The sequence below is a fragment of the Hakea prostrata genome, chromosome 9 (assembly GCF_041222555.1).
Source record: "Hakea prostrata isolate BN-2017 chromosome 9, UWA_Hpros_2, whole genome shotgun sequence".
NCBI lineage: Eukaryota > Viridiplantae > Streptophyta > Magnoliopsida > Proteales > Proteaceae > Hakea > Hakea prostrata.
In genome coordinates, this window is record NC_142608.1 from 52,648,310 (window position 1) to 52,669,230 (window position 20,921).

The window sequence follows — 20,921 nt, forward strand, 5'->3', positions numbered from 1 at the left end:
CAAAATTAATCAGTTCAACCTTTAAGGTTGCATCCCAGAAAGGTTACTTAGGTGTATCAGGTAATGTTCACTACTTGATAGAACAACAACAGGGAGAGAGAGAGAGAAAGAGGAGGAGGAAATTCAGTACCTAGAATGAACTCGGAAATGGATTTATATAGAGCTCCAAAGGCTGTGGGTGAAAGGGTGATCTCCTCTCTTTGTGAGGGTACCTTTCAACTCAACTCCCTTCAAGAAAGTATCTATCCAGCTGACCTCCCTACAGGAGAGTGCATCTATAATGAATTCGGATCTTCTCCCATGGCTTCCTGACCACAAACATTAGTGGGTCCCACTGGTGAATTTTTTTTTTTTTTATTTTTTCCAAAAAGTGTTTTTCACCGTGGGCCCCACTGATGTGTGTGGTCAGGAAGCGTGGGAGGAGCACTTTGTGCTCCCCGTACGGGTCGTTGATCCGGACTCCTCTCTAATGGCATCTCCACGTAATCACCCAGCAGCGGGCTTTCCAAAATAAGGCCCATGACTTCCGAATCAAAGCGTGACCCATGGGCTTTCCAGAATAGGGCCCATGAAAAAATGGGCCCAAGTCCCAAGTCATATATATAATCATGACAAGGTCACAACAGGATTCAAGCTCGATTCATGTCGCACAAATTAATAATACATGGGCCCTTACTATATATAAATTATATAATTAGATCCTCTTAACCCGATGTGGGACTAAATAAAACAATGGATAAAATACACAATTAAAACAAATATTTATATAAAATAAGTTTTAAACATATTTACAACAAGGGGTTTATTTGATATCAATTCCCATTCTCATCTTTGGACTTTTTTATTTTTTAATTATTTGGTATTTATTTTAGATCCTATTTTTATTTAAAAGAACACATAAATTCCTAAAATCTATGATAGACTTAGCTTATTATGGATTTTGAGTCGAAAACTCATTCTATTCATTTTGATGCAAGTTACTTAAAATCAAAATACAAATTTAGGGTATAAATAGAAAATATACATTAGTTTCATGAAAATCGTATTGTTTCTCTTTTTTTCACTCCCACCCCCCTTAAAATGTGTTCTCAATTTCTTAACCAATTTTTAAAGTTTTTTCATTTTAACATACCAAACTTATTTTTCATTACATAATTTATTGTAGACGAAAGTTATCAAATCATTTTTCTTCATTGACTGAAAATGACTTCTTGCATTCATTGTTTTTGAATAGGCAAAATAGAGAATGAGAATCGATGCCAAAACGGCCTTTAAAGTCATCAGCATGATTTGCAATTCAAGCCTCATTTCTTCTGACACATCTTTCCTTGCCTTGAATCTAGAAGCGCTTTTCATATGTGGGTGTAAATTGATTTGCTTTTAATTTTTGTATTTTACGCTTTTTTTTCCATCAATGAACTGTAAACTACGGAAAAGAGTTCATGATCAAATTCCCTTTTAGTACATTTCCCTTTTCTTAATATCTTTAGTTAAATACTTTGGAATGCTTGACTTTCCTTTTTCTTTTGTTTACTATTTATTTAATAGTCATTTGAAAATTAAACTCTAAATTGAAGGTCATACTTAATCAAAACCCATACTTTCATCAGTTTAAAGGTCCAAGGAAAGAGGTCAGCTGTGACCATAATAGTTCGAAAGTTGATTTTAAGGGCAATGTCTACATTCTTGTTTGTTTTAACAAGGCCAAAAACGGTTTACCAGACAAACATGGTTCAAATGACTTTTCATATAGGTCACTGGCTCCCCACAGAGACCCATCTATTCTAGAAAAGGCCTAAAAAGTAGAGGCAAACTCATGACCTCTTTGAATTGACGATGACAAAAATGACATCTGTTAACCACTTCATTGCAATCGAAACCAAATTATTATGGGTGGGTGGGTGAGTTCGGTTCCTCAACCTTCGAGTTCCATTACAATATGTCATCTTATCAGTGTTTCAAAGGTGGGTCTCTTTTCTAAATGTCTTGTTGAAAGCCGTGTGGCATAAACTACTTTAGTAGGTAGTTGATCTCAATACGTAATGTACTGACATTACGTATTTCCATTGGATAGAGTGATACAATACATACTGATACATCTCTTTTCTTTTTCTTTCAAAAGTCACTTTGCGGATTGCACTAGAACGTTTTGACTAATATGATACAGTAGGCCATACGAGACAATACGTCTCTTAAAATCACCTACATGATACTTGATACCGATACATTACATATCAAGGCTTCATTCTGAATTTAATATTCCATATATCTCTCGGTTTTAATTGTCCCTTTCAAAGTGTTGGTAATGTTAGCCATGATAAGATGTGTGATACAACATTGATGAGAAGCCAGAGCATGAACTCTTTTCTATTTCTCCAACAGAGCATGAGACTGCCCTTGAACACCCAAAATGAAGATCTTCTCAAAGATCCTCCTACACCTACTGGTGTCTTTTAGCTTGTAATGGAATCTTAAAAAGCTCACTGAAGTCTTCTTTTCCCCTTCTTTTTCACCTATATCTATTTAAACCTGTTTTGTGATTCTGTTTTCCTTAAATAACAAGAAGAAAAACTGAGATTATTTTCTATATTGGATTGGCCAAAAACGACTTGTTCTTTTAATCTTTGAAGAACTCATTAACATATTTTCTATTAGAATGGCATCATCTATACTGATCAACCGCGTCAGGCGATTTAGATGGATTTGCCCCTAAGATTTCTGATATTACTTTTTTTTTTTTTCTAATACTATTTTGCATTTACTTTTTGTAATCCAAATTCCTAAATCCCTGTTCATAAAGAGAAGAATATTAAACTGATGCAATCTCAATTTGATTACGATTTGAGAATGAAGGATAAGTTGTTGATTCGCCCGTACGGTCGTTAATTAATTAATTATTTTATTAGTATTAATCCTCCACCAAGATTAAGGAAAGGAAAGGAAAGGACATCAATCATTGAAAGTACTACTAATCTCAACATTTTCATCTGGTCCCAATTGTTTATTGATATGGGAAACCAAGATCTACAAGATAATCAAATCAGCAATATTGGAATGCAATTTGTGGATAGAGGAAACCTTTGGAAAAGTGTGGCCTTCAACAAAAGCTACTGAAGTCACTATAGCCATATTATGAGGTAGGACCACTTCCCCATTGCTTTCACCTTTCAACATTCAGAAAAAGGAAGAAAAAAGATATAGGCAAGAGGGAATGAATGGTTCCTATTAAGAATATTATCTGTTTCTCTTTCTCTAGTTGATGGATCTTCTTGTGGGTCTCTCTCTCTCTCTCTCTCTCTCAAACAAGCTCTGGCACGCTTTGACTTACATGTCCAACCTGCCCAGAACCAATAATTTTGATTCAGAAACTAGACATGTTCAATATCCAAGTAATTCTTAAATATGGTTGTGTGCGTCAGTCTGTGTGTGAGAGAGAGAGAGAGAGAATCATCTTCATTTGGGTGGCAATGTCTTGCATCTTGCAATAACAAACATATCCTGAAATTTTCTTGTAAGGCTGGAAGAGGGCTGGGGAGATTTTGATTCCTTCAACAGTACCACTTGATGAATATAATATTTAGTGGTTTCTGTTTTCTCCTGGGTAGTTGGAAAGATGACAGCAAATATCAGGTCCTCTACTTAGATCTTCAAGATCAGGCTATGAATATAATAAGGAAATTGTTGGTTGTTCAGGGAATAAAAATGCTCAGATGATAATGTTCAAGATATTGCAGAAAAGAAAAAGAAAACAGAACCAAATTGTACTGATTCTAGATCAAAGCAATTGGGTATATCTAATGCACAAAAATGAAAAATCACATCAAAACAGAGTTAATAAATTATGCAGTGCCCATATTCATCCCCTTTATTTGTGGACAAGGTGTGTGAGCTTGACCTGAAATATCAGATGACTAATGTAGACCCCATAAGCCCTGTCTGTGGCTGAGGTTGTATAACCAGGCAGTTCTAAGCAAAAGTTGGTTCACTAGCTTTAATTTAACTTTTATTAGGGGCCACTGACAACTAGCAAATAATCCGAGTTTCTTTCGAACATGATTTTGATTTTTTTTAGCTAGTGGCGTCGACTGCAGCCAATGAGAAGCAATGAAATGATTCTATACACGCGTGGAAGAGCTGTGAGGTCATTCATATAGAGCCTCCCCCAAGAAAAAAGGGAATGTGAAGCTATCATAGCAATGACTGTTCATAGTAAAAGAGTTTGACAGATTGAACCAGGTGCTCATATATTAGAGATAAATGCATAGTTTGTACATTGCTCCATAATGAAATTCATACAAAGAACTCTATATCCAACACTTCCAAGGGGCAACTCAATATAATTTAACCAAAGATCATAGTTACAGTTCAAGTTTGAAGCTTGATTGGTATATTTTTACAAGACCGATTTCACCGTTTAAATGATATGATCTGGCATATCTGAGATACTTCACCATCTCCCTCGAAGTGGTAATGGAGGGAATTCAGTAATTGTCACTAGCATGTACAAATGTTTTAAATGCTCTGATTTGTCTCTTGCTGCACAACTCGGCAGGAGCTTTGATGGCTTCAAGTTATGGGTGTATTACATTCACCCTGGGGACCATCTGATCAGATAAGCATGAATTGCTGGAGGTTAACCTGTTAACATCAAAGAAGATAAGCATTACAAAGCCCAGTTGGAGCTTACATGTAACCAGTTCTTAGAAGACCAGATAACAAGACAGTTCTCTCTTAAGATATGACTGAGAGAATATTATATCATAAAGGCAAGAAAGGGCTACATAATTACAGGCAATGTGGATTCTGACGGGATTATTAAGCCAAATGCTCATCCAGTTAAGATTTCTGTGACTAGCTACAGATAAGTGCTGCAAGCCACCGAAACACCTCAGTTCATAAAGTGACTGGGTGGGAAGCAAACTAGTCAGTACACGGCAAGAACCCGAAAGAGTGGAGGATTCATTGTGATGCTACTTAACTGCCAAAAGTAAATATTCTTGCTCCATTATAACTGATTAGGTATAAGAATCATTAAGAAAAATTATCCATTTATAAAAAGTATCTGACTTTTAGCTTAAAAGATAGGCATGATTACATCCAAATTGATGCCTCATCCATTGAGTGCCTAACCTAGCTAAAAAGTCAAAATTCCTCTTTAGAATAATAGTTTCTTAACTTTTGATATCATTAAAGAGCAAACAGTCTTACCCAGCTTACTGCCTTGAGTATTGTCAATAGGAACTCCTCCATTGCAGGGTCCACCACTAGTGACAGGAGGAACCATTTGAGGTAACATTTGAGAACCATATCCAAACATATTCATAGGCTGTAAGATGGATCCAATGAGGTAATCAGCAATTCTTGTTTACATACAGTATCCTTCAAGAAACCAAAAGATATATATCAAAGGAAAACATATCGGGTAGAAACCTGAGTAGCAGAATGCATGTGCTGGAAGCCCACATAGTGCGCAAACTGCTCAGGGAAATTGGAGTTTTGCATCTGGTTTTGAAAATTAATTGGATTCAAAACTGGGGGTGGGCACATCATTGATTGATTTGGTGCAGCAGCTGCAGCTATTGCTTGATCAACTATAGGGACCCTTGGCAGTTGCATTGGATTGTGTAATGAAGGCAAAGAAGGTGGACCGATTCCCATACCCATTCGTGACATATAGTGTTGAACCCCTGGAAACATCATCGGTGCCATTCCACTCCCCATGCACATTATCTATTACAGACAGTAATATAAAAAAACACAATGTCAGTAAATAAGAACAATACAAGCTAACCAAGAGAATAACTCTGGATATTTAGAATGTTTTCATATCCCATCCTTTCATTCCTTAAATATTATATACAACAATCTTTGAAGTTTTTCTGCAAAGAAAGATGAGAAGAAATTGTTACCAAGCCCTGAGTTCTTACCTGAACTTGCAACTGAAGTGATTTCAAGTACTCTATCGCCTCATCTAGCATGGATGCTTTGTCCGACTGTAGAATGAGTATTAGCCCAGTATCATTGAAATCAAGCAAAAAAATTATAACAAGACAGCCACAGTAGGCTCAACTACTAAGAAAATGTTCCGAGTTGTGCATTTTATTCACGTATTTTTAATTCAGTTTTGCAGCTTTGATCAAACCAGCAACTTCGTGATTGTAAAAGTTGTCCATATAAACCTTTTGGTTTGAATATCTCTGCAGGATGCTATTAACCTTGAGCCAGAAACTTCATGTTCAACAATAAGGGTGAAAGTTGAAAACTGCGGCTAAATACAAAGTATCCTAGCTATGGCAATTGGAACTGAACCACTGAATTCAACCCCAATGTTTTTTCCAGGTGCAGCGTCAGTTCCAAGCTGAGAGAAAGAATAGTTGCTTCAGTTTTAGATCCAATTCAAAATGATTGTAAAATCCCTTGATTAATGTTTGAAGGGTTCCAATCCAAGAAACCATGATGAAACCGAACCCTACCTTGCTAGAGCTTAAGCTGAGATCTACCAATTCATAACTAATCCTGACAAGCAAGTATAACCCTTGCTTACGTGAATTAAAAGAGAAAAATAATACCTTGTTACAGTGTGGAATAAGCTCTTGCAGGGCCCTCATCTTCTCATTGATTCTGTCCCTTCTCCTCTGCATGACAGAAAAGTTATTACCATACTCACAGCATTAATGTGATCAGAATGAAAAGAGATTTATAGGTTTTCCATTGGAACGTACTCTCTCTGAGAGATTATGGACCTCAGCAGCACGGCTCCTGCGAGAAGACCCATTTCTTTGGACTGGCTTATTTGCCTCAGCTGATTCAAACTCTGCCTCCTGCATGACATAATGACACCATTAGTTCAACAGTCCAACTACATTGAAACAGATATGAGATATATAATCAAAAAAAGTTTTAATGGTAACACTTTACCTCACTTTGATACTCAGATTCATCAGCATCTCTACTCTTCCTTTTGTTGTTAAGGGTGCCGGTGGACTGTTTGCTTGGTCTTCCAAAACTGCTTCCAGATCCACAAGAAGATGAAGTAACAGCTGGCTCAATGGAACCTGTTTGTGTTCTCTCATACTGAACAAGCACTTTCCCAGCAGGCTCTTTGACTGGTCCGGGCAGTATACCAGTTGCACCAGCCCCATTACTCGAAACACGACTCATATCAGCCTCATTTGCAAATTGATTACTGCTGCAGTGGCTTGAACCAATAGTCTTAACTGAGTCATTTCCAACCTCTTTCCTGACCACTTTCCCTTGTCCTTGCTCTCCAAGTAATCCTTTTGATGGTCCTAAGTCAGTCTTGATTAGCTTTGAAAATTGAGAAAAGTTTACAACTTTTCCAATTTCACCCGAGTTAGGTTCTTCAGGATTTGGACGAGGAACTTGCGATCTTGGAGGAGGCATTGGATTTTCAGATAAACTAGGATCATTTGATTGTTTTAAAGTGGGTTGTTGTGCTCTTAGTGATTTGCTAGTGACAAGTGCATTACTCTCCTCTGTAATGCCAAATTTAACATACTTATCAGCTTCGAATTGTTTGGCCGGCTTATGAAACTCAGGGGGATTGGTAGTTGGAAACTCATAAAAGAAATCAGCGAACTCCTTTTCCAGAGAATCTTCGAGTGGGTATTGGATCCATGATGCTGTCTCATCTTCTTGAATCAAATTACTTGAATTTCCAAAAGACCCAGTTCCCTTAAACACGGATTGGTCAGTCTTCTGAACTTGTCTGGTTTCATTAGCAGTTAGGCCTGGCTTTCTATTTGTTTGGCTTTGTAATACTACTTGCCCATTTCTCCACAATAGCTCTACAAGCTCACGGTCAGGCCTGCGGATCAAGTCAAGCATGGATAAGTCATACTTTATTCAACAAATAAAACAGCTTCAACTCTTTTCAAAGATTAAACAGAACACTGATAGAAGAAGCTTCATTTTTCACACACACACACACTCTCACCCCATGGATTTCCTCTGGTTTCCTGCAGGAAGGAGATCACCCTCCATATTCCAATTGGGGACACAATGGTTCATGGCTGGCAGACAGTGGTGATTCTGGAAACAAGAAAAGATTAGGAGAAGAACAATGAGCTCAAATAAAGCAAGGCCCCTAACTACAGGAGTTGCAATCATTCCCAAAAAAGCATTGTACTGAACTTTAAAACTAAGAATAGTAAAAGATTACAGTACCAAAATCTACATCATGAAAGAATAAGGATCAAATGCAACTAAAAATACTAACACAGCTTAATCAGAACAGCCATTTCCAGGATTCTTAATGGGGAAATGAAAGTTGCCTAGGGAGAAAAGAAAAAGCAATTGAAAAGAACCCAACTTATCAGAACCACTTAAAGTAGAATTTCAGATTCTCCCAAACACAAGCACCCAAAAAAGAAACAGAACCCAGAAAAGGTAAATTTAGGAGGTGGGAAGTCCGGGTGGAGAAGATGGAAGGAGAAACATTGCAACTAAGAAAATATAATGGCAGCAATAACCCACACAAAAAAAATCAGACATCAAGTAAGAATTTTGGAACAATTGGGTCATTTGCAGAAATTAACTGAAAAAAAGGGGGGAAAAACAAACTTTGAAACCAAGAAATGCATGGATTTTGTCAGTAAAGGTCGAAGCCCAAGAAGAAAAAAAATCCACCAAAGGAAAGACACGGCAGAAACCATAGTTCCCAAAAGCATGAAAGCAAGAAACCCAGATAGAAACAAGCAAATTAAGAAGCAAGCGAGAGCAATTTACAAGTAACCAAGCTTTCTCTCCATCACTGTGAAGTTCTAAAACAAAATCACAAACCTATGAAAAAAGAACAAAAAACCCAAAACCCAAAAATCAAATTCAGGAAATCAAAACTACCTGATTTAGAGAAGTTTTCTGCTTTGGTTGCAGAGAAGAAGTCATCCAATGGTGCTTATCTCTATCAACAAATGAGGAATAGTGTGCAATTAGTGTATGAGCCTTGAGCTTGACATGGGAGTTTTATCTCTAATTAGAACTGGAGGACGTCATATATAGAGATTGATTGTGATGTGTGATGTGGGGAATTTTCATTTTCTACAGAAAAGAGATATATTATACAATATAATGCCGGTGAAGCAGGCTAGTTCGATTCCATAAGACCCTAATACAGTGATACTAGCAGTTGGCTTCAATTGAAGGAGTTTCTCAAACAAGACCGGAGGATCTTCATTACTTACTGTACAAGGCACGGTCCAATCTCAGAGACTGTCATCAAATCTGACGGTAGATCAGTGATCAAGCTTAAAAAGTTGATTCTGAACTCATGGGTAGGCTGAAAAGGCCTTCATTGACTCAATCTGTTCAGGTTGAAGACTTTGGTTTTAATCTTTTTGTTCTTCTTCTTCGACAACTCGGCTGACTGAACCGATTGAAAGTGATCTTGTACGGAGACAAGTAGATACCAAATACACCATATGAAGTTATGAAGAACATGTAATATGAATCCAGAGCTCTTTCACTGTAAGTTTTTATCATTTTTTGATCTGATGAGAGTATCTAAAGCCACACGACCCTAGATTATCTGAAAAAAATTCTAAACATCTAGGTAAATCTATCGCTTCAAGAGGGGAATTTGAGTTCCTTCAAGGCATCAATGCCTTTCGTCCTTTTAATTTCTTCTTTTGTGTGGGTTGTAAACCACTTGTAGGGGATCTTGGTGTATGTTAGCTTTCAACCACTCAATTAGTTACATGATCTTTATTTAAGGTTTTTAGATTTGTTTCCTTATAAAATGTAGAAGAAAAAGGCTGTTTGGTTGTGTATCTCTGTCTTCATATAAATAAGAGATTCTCTATTGGAAAGGTGGAGGATTGTCTTTCTCAAGCATTTTTACCACATATTTAAGAGCGGGTCTTTATCTATATCTAGTTTATGGTTAAAAAAAATAAAAAAAAAGTCTATCTTAGTGTATCTTATCAGTGTTCAAAATGAATTATTCTTCAAAATATATGATGGAGAAATGTAAAGAAGACCATAATTCTCTATCCTCAAAGATAAGGTATTTGGACTTTATCCATAGAGTGTGCAAAATAATCATTTTTTATTTTCTTAAAATTTAAATTTTCAATGAAACTTACATGAGTATATGACCAAGTTAAGATCTTGTATCTCAATTCAAATTTTGAAAAAAAATATTGGCTTGGATTGTCAATGTCAACCAATGTCCAATGTACTAAGTAGCCTAAACCTACTATATTGATTGGACCTCTTATATGGTTTTGTGTCACTCATTGATCATGTGGTCCAAACCTCCATCAATGTGATAAATGAGGGTATTAAAAAAAGGTCTCTGCTAAATGCGTGATAGTCCAGCATTATCTGGTAATACCATGGGACCCTTGTTTTGCCCCTCATGGCCCCCACTCTATGTTAATAGACCTTTTAGGCTCCCTCTGCCAGAAAATAACCCAAGCTCTTCCCATGTTCCCTAAGCCACATATGAACACAATACAAAACCCATTTGTGATGAAGAAGAGGATACATTTGATGATGAGGTTGTGCTTCAAGATAAGAGGGAATCACAAAAGAAAGTAAAGGAGGAAACCACCTTGGTGGGTCTAATATTGGACGGTAAACAATACTGTAAACAAACGATAGAAGAAGGATTGACTAAAGCCTAGAATCCTTGCTTTCCTCTGAGGTAACGTTTATGAAGGAGCATCAATATATGTTCAGCTTCTAGCACGAGATTGATATGAGGAATGTTCTGACGAAGGCTCCATGGTCGATGTCAGGGAATCTGTTGATATTGGAGAAGTGGAATGAAGAACAAAAATGGTCTTTCATGGATAGCAAACTCTGGGTACAATTACAAAACATTCCTAGCGATATTAATGAGAAGAACAAATTTATGGCGATGGCTAGGAAGATAGGTGAACCGCTGAAATTTATGACCATTGAAGGCATACAATTTGAAGGACGTGCGAACTACCTTAGAATCAAAGTGAAGGTTAACATTCAAAAACCTCTAAGATTCTCGCTAAATGTAAGAAGGTTATATGGACCTCTTGATCAAGTTAACGTCAAATTTGAAAGGTTCCTTACTTTTGCTTTTATCGTCCTCTATTGAGTAACAAGGAGGAGAAGTGCACAAAATACTTTAAGGACATTAAAGACCATGAACTCACCCACAAATGTAGAAAAGTAGAGAAATGTCCTTTAACACCACGAAGTAAGTGGGGTCTTGATAAAAAAGGTTTCACACCAAATAATCGTCTGGTTCATAAAGCTGAGGAGTCCCTGGCAGCAAATTGTATGGAAAAGAACAACAAGAAGTCTACCCAAGCTCATCTAGCAGCGATATTCCCACGGCGGGACACCCAACAGGAGAGAAGATGATGGGAAAAACAATGGGCTTGATAACCTAGGAGCTCCAACAAGTTTATTGCAAGATTTTCAGAGATCAGAATTAAATGTGGAAGCAACAAGTCAAATTTCCTTGGCGGGAAGAAGCTTCCTTAATGGTGATTCTGAACCTAACACATCCTTTTTGCCTCCATTGTACCTGATGATCAAACCATGAACTTGCTTGCTCCTTTTCAAATTTACCTAAGGCAAAGTTCCCAACACTCTGAAACCCTTCTGACACTGCTAAAACATGTGGCAAGATTTTTACTCTCAGGAGGAAACAACTAACAGACCAATAACCCGAATATCTCTCCAAATCACACAACTATCAACCTTGATTCAATATTACCGTTACAAACCATGACTCATGCCAACCCCATACCCAGTGAACCAAACCAAACAAACCACCATCCTCCACCTAGCCAAATTGAACCCACTCAAACCAGCCCGCAGTTTCAAGGGCCCATGTTGATTGGGGAATCCCAAAACAATGGGGCCCATATCTTTATATCCCAAAACACAACAATCAATCCAAGCAAACCAATTTCTCTTCACAAAACCAATACACGTCCTTCCCTTTCCAATTCCAATCCCAAACCGAAGCCATGCTTACCTTTCTCCCCTTGACAAGGCGAGCATACCTCCCAAGGATAAGAGATCAAGCGGCAAAGAGATCTAGAACTACGGGTGGAAAGAAGGTAGGGAAGCTCAAGCAAATTGGTATTATGGCTTCCAAAGAAAGCTTGATTAGAGGAAGGATCCAAGGTTGGAAGAATAAGCTTTTATCAACCAAGGGAAAATCACTCTTGTTAAATCGGTGGCGAGTTCCCTTGCAACCTTTGTTGCCTCTCATTCCTCTTTACCGATCTCCCATCACAATGACATGAGGAAAGCTATAAGTGGTTTCATATGGGGACGAAAGGTAGATGAAAGAAATATTCACTAGGTATCTTGGTCAAGCTTATGCAAGTCAAAAGAAAATGGTGGTATTGGACTTAGAGACCCCATTTTGCATAATAGGGCGTTGTTGTGCAAAGTGGCTTGGAGACTGTCACACCCCACCCGCCAATCTTGGTTACCCGCCCGACAACCCGTGGGATCGAGTGATCCGTCACAGGATCCACGATTTTAGTCTATCAATAATAATAAATACAAATAAAGACAATCAAGAGCAATAACAGTTCAATAAATGAATTAAAGGATTACAGGAGCCCAAATATTCCAATAAAAATAATAAATGAAAGAATAATGAATTAAAATGAATACGAGTTCAGCGGAAGCAATCAAAAGAGTTATATTATTTTCTTTCCAATTTCCTTTTCTAAAGCTAAATAATGTTTTTCATGAATCTCAAGAAAATGGGTCCTCTAGTTCTTCTCCATTCTCTAAGCGAACTGTCTAACCACTTTTCGTCTCTATCCATCAATAGGTGTGATAAGCGCACTCCATGCACTCGCAGGAGCTCCCACAAAAGCTATCTCCATTTTCCACTGCCGGTGCCACATCCTCTTCATACGGGAAGGTTCCTTCATAGGAAACCAATCCATCTTCCGGCACAATTCCTCCATCTGTGCAGGATAATAAAACATATACAATAAAGGACTGAGTTCTAGAGAACTCAGTAAGAACAATTACAACTCCCATCAAAATATCCAACAAATCAGAAATGCATAAATGATATGCATGATACTATGATTCTAACTATGCAAGTCTCTAACAGCTAACATGCTTTAAGATATACACCAGCCCTCCTCTGGGTAGGTCTAGTCACTCTAATCCGGCAAGGACTGGTTACCTCTGTAAGGATCCTGGGCAAAAATTGAAGGTCCACACCTGGCTCTCAAACCATGGTTGGGGTTAAGTCAACACTCTCTCACCACGACCATTGGTAATGAGTACTGGCGCATGTCGGGGTTTCTAATCCAATGCAAGGTCATACAAGTAACATGTCTACATGAAGTCCAGATACATCCCATATGGCACCAACCAACTCGGTTTAGTATCCTTCGCAACCTAGAAATGAGAATCCTCACGGACTGGCTACCGCTGTTGGACTTCATTCCATAATCCTATGGTCATCCACATATTGTTGGGGCAGAATGCTCTCATGACTCCTCATGACACCAGGTCCGTTCCTTGGATGTCCATGAGCCCAACCCTAACATACGCAACCCTACCACTTAAATGACCAACAATGGACCAACGTCACATCACTGTCATCACGGGTCATCCGGTTTCAATCCCCCTACCGAAAGGGTAGTAGCATGTGGGGTACCTAGCCATGCAATTTTAGACTCTACCTAAGAGTGTCATCCAATAGTTATGATAGTGCTAGAGACATCAGCAAGCATGTGTCCCATTCCACAGCCTTCTGATATCCCAAGCTAAGATATCCCAAAGGAATACCTCATCCATCAGAACCTTATACTAAGCATCATCAGTATATTACATCCATAATCAACAAAGTATATATGTAAACAAGATAAACAGCAGCAATACAACAAGATTAGTATGTAAAACATGATTACATCAGCTTATATAATGAAAGACTAATTCTAACAGACACTGGACTAGCATGTTTAAGTCTATTCATAAAGATAGGATTGAATGTCCTTACCTGCATATAAGTAAATTGTCTGTAAAATGGAATCCGTAAACCATTATAAGACTTTCTCTTCAAACAGAGAACATTAAAACATAGGGTTACAATAATGCATAAGTCAATTGAATCAATTTGGATCAAAACCAAAAGTCAGTTGGTCACTGTTTACCAGCCGGTCGCTCGTGCCGGTCGCTTAGGTTGAGCGACCGCCACTAGTGACCGCCCCAAAAACAGAGAGTTTCAATCCAAAATTCAGGCTTCTGATCATCCGTTTTCAATCCGAATTTCGAGTGATCATGGCCTAAATCTCGAATCTATCACTGCCAAAGCCAAAGGGTGAAAGGAAACCTAACAATTACCATCATTGGATTACCCAGAACTCTCCCCTTAATTGGATCTATTCTTTTTACGAAAGCAGAGTTTCGTTTTCAGATGAATCTCATCAAGAAGATTGGAAAGAGAGTTACGATTGATCAAAAGGGTAACCACCATGATGAGGGGATGGGTTAACACGAAATTGAAAGACAAAGGAGACAAAGGATGAAGGGTGAATCCATTACCTCACTCCGAATATCCAAAACCAGGGAAGGATTGATCTCTAGATCACTGTCAGCACTTCAGATCCGCTTTTGGCACTTCTTCGCAGCCGTTTAACCTCCAAAAACAGTAACCACGAATAAAATATTCGTAAATTGGATGAGGGTTACCTTTTATAGAAGTCAGGGAGCAAAATGGGGCAAAACCCCGAAAATAGACCAGGCGGTCACTTGGTTTGATTGACCGCCACTAGCAACCACCCCCATGTATTTTGCCAAACAAGGGTGCTTTTGCTAGGGGGTTGATATCCAAGTACAACCTAACCCTAAAGAAGAGATGGGGGAGATCTTAAAGAAGAGATGGGGGAGATCTTACTTTCATTTCGGACATCTCTAGACATCACTTGCCTTCTAGAAGACCAACTACCAAGCAAGGCAGGCTCTTCAAACAGAGGATCCAGATCCATGGGTTCAGGGTATGGATTATGGACTTCTATCCGGACACTCCACAAATTTACCCGACTAAACCTTCGAGTTCTCGGACTTGCAATACGGATCTTGGGTTAGAAATACGGGGATTGTTACAGAGACTGTGGGCTGAACCAGATTTGCTGTGGGATAAAGTTAATAAAGCCATTTACTTTCCACACTCAAATGTTTTAAATACTAGGGCGGGGAGCAACCCTCATGGGCTTGGAGGAGTATTCAAATTGGGCTTGAATTTTTAAAAGATGGGCTGCCGTGGTTGGTGGGCTCGGGTGATTCCATTAAAGTTTGGGAGGATAACTATCCCCCTTCAAAATCAAACTTTAAAATGGATGGAGGCAGACCCGTAGACTGTCCAATTGAGTTTGTTTGAGATATAATCAATCAAGATAAAATAACTTGGAGAAGAAAGTTACTTGACAAATGGTTCTCTCCCGTAGAAGTGAAACAAATTTAGAAAATTCGATTATCGAGCTTTCCTTCTGTTGATAGACAGACAAGTGTGGGGAGCAACTAAAAACGGAATTTTCAGCAAAAAGTTGGCTTACCGCCTATTGATCAATCACAGGGAGGAGGCAACAAGAACACAACCTACATCTTCTAGAGTTCATCAGTGGGAGTTGGCCCCTAAAAATGTCTAAAAGAGGATTTGGCATCGCGATACTTTACCCAAAATAAGGAACTTCATGTGGCAGGTGTGGGCAAAAGCCATGGCAAGTGGAGAAGCTTTAAAGAAACTAAAGATTTTAGTGGATGGGTGATGCGTGAGATGCAGGTTGGACTTAGAATTAAGGCTACAATTGGGCCGGGCTTTTGCAATCCCAAGCCCAGCCCTATATGTTCTAATCTCAGCTCATTCCCGCCTGACCCTAGTTCAGGGCCAAGGATTATTGTCCCTGGCCCTAAGCCCTACAGGGCCAAGCCAAGCCCATTCCCGCCCTAATTGACCCTAATTGGACCATGTCAGGATGGGTTGGCCCTAATTGGTCCTGATTGTCCCTGATTAGCATTGATTGGCCCTGATTGGCCTTGTCCCTGGCCCTAATTGGTCCTGACCCTGATTAGCCCTGATTGGCTCTATTTCTGGTCCTAATTGGCCATGACCCTAATTAGCCTTGTCCTTGACCCTGAGTCACTGTCTTGGCCCAAGCCTTAATTGGTCCTATCCTTGGACCTAAAATATTAAATGTAAATTCATAAAAAATATATATAATAATAATAAAATTAAAAGTATCATAAGTAATTAAAAATAAAATTCATAGAAATATAAGATGATTCAAGTTTATACAAAAGGATAAAATAATCAATAAGTTGATAATGTTGTTTTAAACATAAATAAATTCATACTCCATAATTCTATATTGATCTTTGAAAGTCTCTCATTGCTTTGACGATGGAAATTGAAAACCTCTCCCATTACTTTGGTGATGGAAATTCAAAACCCCTCCCATTGATATCCTTATTCAACAAAAAAAAAATCATATTCAAAACTTTGTTAACAAGTAAATCAACGATAATTTAGTATTGATATTATTTTTTCGTAATTAAAAAAAATTATATTTTAGTTACAAACATAACTATCTATCCTTAATATTTTTTCTCCCCCTTCTTCTGAAATATCACATTGGAGGGAAAAGAAAGATGTCAGTATTCATGATGAGAAGTTGGGGTCTAGATTTGTTAGATATTAATTCTCTATATACTAGCTTTTATTATTTATAATATATTATCTCGCCTCAGTCCCCAAAAAAAAAAATCAATGATTTTTTGGAACTAAAAATGACTTAGTTCAAAAAATAATAATTATCTTAAAAATAATATAAAAAGTAAACTCATAGTCTAATATGACTGAAGATCAAAATGACTGAAGGTCAAAGTTGAGACTTATAGTTATATCAATGTTAATGTGAAGATTAGGGTAAAAATCTAATACATGATCAATGTCAAATTAACATTAAGACTAGAGCCAAAATTAGGGTCAGGATCGGGCCAAAATCAGGTGGATGCTTACTTCATTGGTAATGAATATATAATTTATTTTCATTAATTTTTTACAAAGCATGATCATGTTTTTAAAATTTGACAATTGTCAAATATTCATCCATGTGGATTATAATTAATTCCTCTCTATATGGGTGGAGGGTCCAGACTCAAATCAGGGCCAAAATCATGGGCCTAAGTCAAGGCCAAGATTAGGGCCAATATCAGGGCCAGGATCAGGGCCAATCAGGGCCAAGATCAGGGTCAAAATTAGGGCTAGAATTAAGGCCAGAATCAAGACTAAGATCAGGGCCAAAATCAGGGACGGGTTGGGATGGGCTGGGCGGGCCAAAGAGTAATCCCAAGCCCGCCCTTGGCCCTAGTTTAGGGCCATAATATTTTGGCCCTAACCCACCCTTAGGGCCAAAATCTTTAGCCCAAGCCCTATTCGGGCTCAGGGCGGGCTTAAGGCGGGTCAAGGCCACCAGGGCCAAACTTGCACCCCTAGTTAGAATCATGTGCCCACATTCTCTTTGATTGCCCATTTGCTCGAGCTGTTTGATTTGGCTGCGATATGAACTTCATCTTGTTGTTTCAAAGAGAAACATCACTTGCCAGAATTTTGCAAAGGAAGGAGCAATTTGATTTTGGGAGTAAAGAGAGGGATAAGGAGGTACTGTGCATAATTTCCTTGATCTGCTGGTGGTTGTGATGTGCTCGAAATGGAGCCGTGTTCAAGCATTTTAATGGTGATCCAATCAAAATGGTTAGACGTATTCAATGGTCAGTTGCAGAATTCATTTTTGAATTAAAGGAAGGCGGGTCTCATAAAAGACAGCAAAGAATGCAATCCTCTTTGGCTCAAATGGAAGGGAGATAAGACGCTTTGGTGCTCAACTGTGATGCTGCTTCGCAGATAGAAAGATTTTGGGTGAAGTGGTGTGTGTTGTGTGTATCCCTAAAGTGCTAATGGACAGTCTATGGGACAAAGGCCTTGCGCGCTTTGCTAGAGAGCCTGAAGTGGGCCAAGGATAATAGCTTCACCAATATCATGGCTCAAACAGATTGTTATCCATTTTGGACATCATCATGGACGCTAACACACAATGGACCTATCACCATGAGCTCAATTGTGGAGGATATAAAACTCTAGTAGTAGAGTTTAATTCTATTTCTTTTTTGTTTGTCCCTAGCGAGGAGAATGGTTTTGCTCATACCCTAGCCAAGAGGGCGTTGTCTATTGAAGGTAAGACAATGTGGTCTATCTCCACTCTTTGGTTCATTGACCTTTGTACTCAATTTTCCTTGGCTTTTGCCTTCTAAGGACTAACCATCAATGAATGTTGAAGAATCACGCATATTGGAAAGACAACCCTTGCAGAAAAGCTGATGATAATGCACACTCAAGAGGTCAACTTAGACTTGTTCTCTTCATAAACCCATTTGGAACAACGGTGCTAATTAAATGTTTAGACTAGGCAAATGCAAGAATGTGTTCACAAAGTCACATTTTCCATATATGGTCAGTGGTAGCTCTGGCTGCCTCAATGATAGAGATTTAAATGCTCTAACAACCATTGTAACCTCATTTTCCATTACTAGAAATCATATGGTCCCAATGGCTTAGGGCCTCTTTTGGTTATATGAATCTAGAGATTTATATCCGTTTGGTTGTGAAATTCATGAAATCTAGATATTTATCTTTTTACACTAAAAACGTGAATATATAGATTCATGGGTATGGGATGAAATCCAGAAATTTCATCTCTATTATAAAAGCGTTAAATATTTACGTATTCACAAAAATCACAGATGAATCCACATATTTCATTCCATATATTTGGTTAACCAAACAGTTAATTTTATAAATTATGACTCCATAAATTTAAAATCTCTAGATATTTGAAATCTACAGACTCATGTAACCCAACATGCCCTTAGGCAGTTTCTTTGGCCCTCAACGATCATGAACTAATACAGTATGATGGCATTAACATTTAATGCGTTGATCAACAGTGGACCAATCATGGTTCAATATACGATATCGTAGTTTTACTTATAGACAAATGTATTCAATGAGATTGATCACACTACACTACATCAATTTTGTAAGTGATGAATATCCAATTTGATACCATGGGACCATAAAGTTCTAGCAATGGTTTTACTGATTAGGTTTTAACTAGAAATGGGTGAGAACAAATAAGGAAAGGGGGTTGGTGGTCACCACATTTTTGTGCATGGTGCTCCATGCAAGTGGGTAAGTGCTCATTTTTAGGAACCAAGCATTAAATTCCAGAATGATTCTTGTATGTGATAATGTGATGATCAAATTTAGGGTTCGGGAGTAGTTAAAGTTTTCAGATGGAAATCCTGGTTGGGGTTGTGTTGTCCAGAAGATTGGATTCTTGATTGGACAAAAGGGTGTCTGAGACTCTGAGGCAGAGAGAACAAACAGACCAGAAGAAAGAAAGAGATACGATATGTTGATGTAGGGGATAATTTAGATGTATCAGGGTAAAGAATAACTACTACTTCTGGCAAAAGAGAACAGCCCATGTCAGCCCACCCTGTCGTGTGCTGATTGGCTAATGGGTTTGGTGATTTGATTTTGATCTTTGTCTCTCAACTCATCTCTAAGATTCTTCTAAGTCTTTTCCAATGAGAAAAAATTTGCTTTAGGTTTCTCAAATAATAATATTAAGGTACAACCTAATAGTCCTTTGAAAGAGTCAGCATTGAAATCCTTACAAGAAAAAAAAGGTCGTTTAAATATGAACTTTTTGAAAATGAGGTTCATCCGGGCTAACTTGTGCGCACCACGACTACATCCTCAAGGCGTTTTTTATATAATTAATATAAGCGGGGCTTCGCCCCTAGCCCCGAGGAAATTCAAAATCTGACCTTTTATGTGGAAGCGTTAGGCTTTGCCAACTGAACCACCCCTCGGAGTTTTTTAAGTGTGAACTTGTTATTGACCAAACATTTTGATTGGGTTATCCAGTTTGAAATTAGGGTTTAGGGTTTATTGTGTGACCCATGACTCTTTAGGGTGACTTCTTTCTTCGATCTATTTAATTCTTTGGTTTAATAAATCTGATTCACATATTAAATTTGTGTTTTGCACATAAAATATTAAAATTAAAACTACAGTATCGTAGCACTTACTAGTGTCCCAGTGTTTATCGTGCATTTGTTTCTCTTGTTCTACTATAAATGAGTATGTTTCCTATCATGGGACGAGCAAGACAGAAGCGAAGACAAAACCTCAATTTTTAACTTTGGAAGAAGGATTAGAAGTCCACACCCATACTTCACTTTTCAAGTCATGACTTAAGCTCTCAAACTAAACTATTCTCACTAAACCAAATCTTTAAATCGAAGATGAGTAACTAAACCTTTTTGAATGAATTTATTACTAAGCTGACTTTGTGCCTACATTTCCATATTTGGGATTAAAAACCACCATGTATAAATAGAAATAGTTGGTCCATTTAGGCTATCACATGAAAAATTATGTCTTCACCTAATCATTCTTCAATAAATATTCAATGTATGAAGGAAGCAATTTTGTGAAAACATAGTGGTTGGAAATTGAAACATGTTGACCCCTAGGGCCATGGAAGCCACACATTTGACTTCAAGCCCTAACAATCATACATTGTGTCTTGGCTACCTTTTATGTATTGTCACTATGCTCCCATTTTGAGGTAGAAAAACATCTTTTCAATAACAGCTTTTGCTTGCCTGGTGATCCTGATGGTGTAAAATATCTAATGAAATATTATGGCTGTTTTCTTGTTTTCGATGTTTTTCTCTTGTGGACAAAATCGAAAAACGATATTTTAATGCAAATATATCGATTAGTATTTTTGTACAAGTGAAATAGACTGTGTTTTACCGTCACAAGGTTGCTTGGATGGTAAGACCAACACCTTTTAGCG

General features: G+C 38.0%; 1 protein-coding gene across 2 annotated transcripts; it reads right to left on the reverse strand.

Moving 5' to 3' along the window:
• Positions 1–4,184: 4,184 nt before the first annotated feature.
• LOC149005523 (transcription factor PIF4-like) lies at positions 4,185–9,511 on the reverse strand. Of its 2 annotated transcripts, none has more exons than XM_089168928.1 (9): positions 9,204–9,511; positions 7,958–8,052; positions 6,919–7,828; positions 6,723–6,821; positions 6,570–6,635; positions 5,928–5,993; positions 5,431–5,730; positions 5,209–5,326; positions 4,185–4,638 (listed from the first exon to the last, which is right to left on the reverse strand). In XM_089168928.1, exons 2-9 carry the CDS (start codon positions 8,029–8,031, stop codon positions 4,634–4,636), a joined length of 1,638 nt encoding a protein of 545 aa, XP_089025054.1. In that variant the 5' UTR covers positions 8,032–8,052; positions 9,204–9,511; the 3' UTR covers positions 4,185–4,633. The 2 variants fall into 2 exon arrangements, with proteins under 2 accessions (XP_089025054.1, XP_089025053.1); XM_089168927.1 differs by lacking the exon at positions 9,204–9,511 and adding an exon at positions 8,863–9,178 and having other exon boundaries at positions 4,186–4,638.
• Between the last annotated feature and the right edge of the window lie 11,410 nt (positions 9,512–20,921).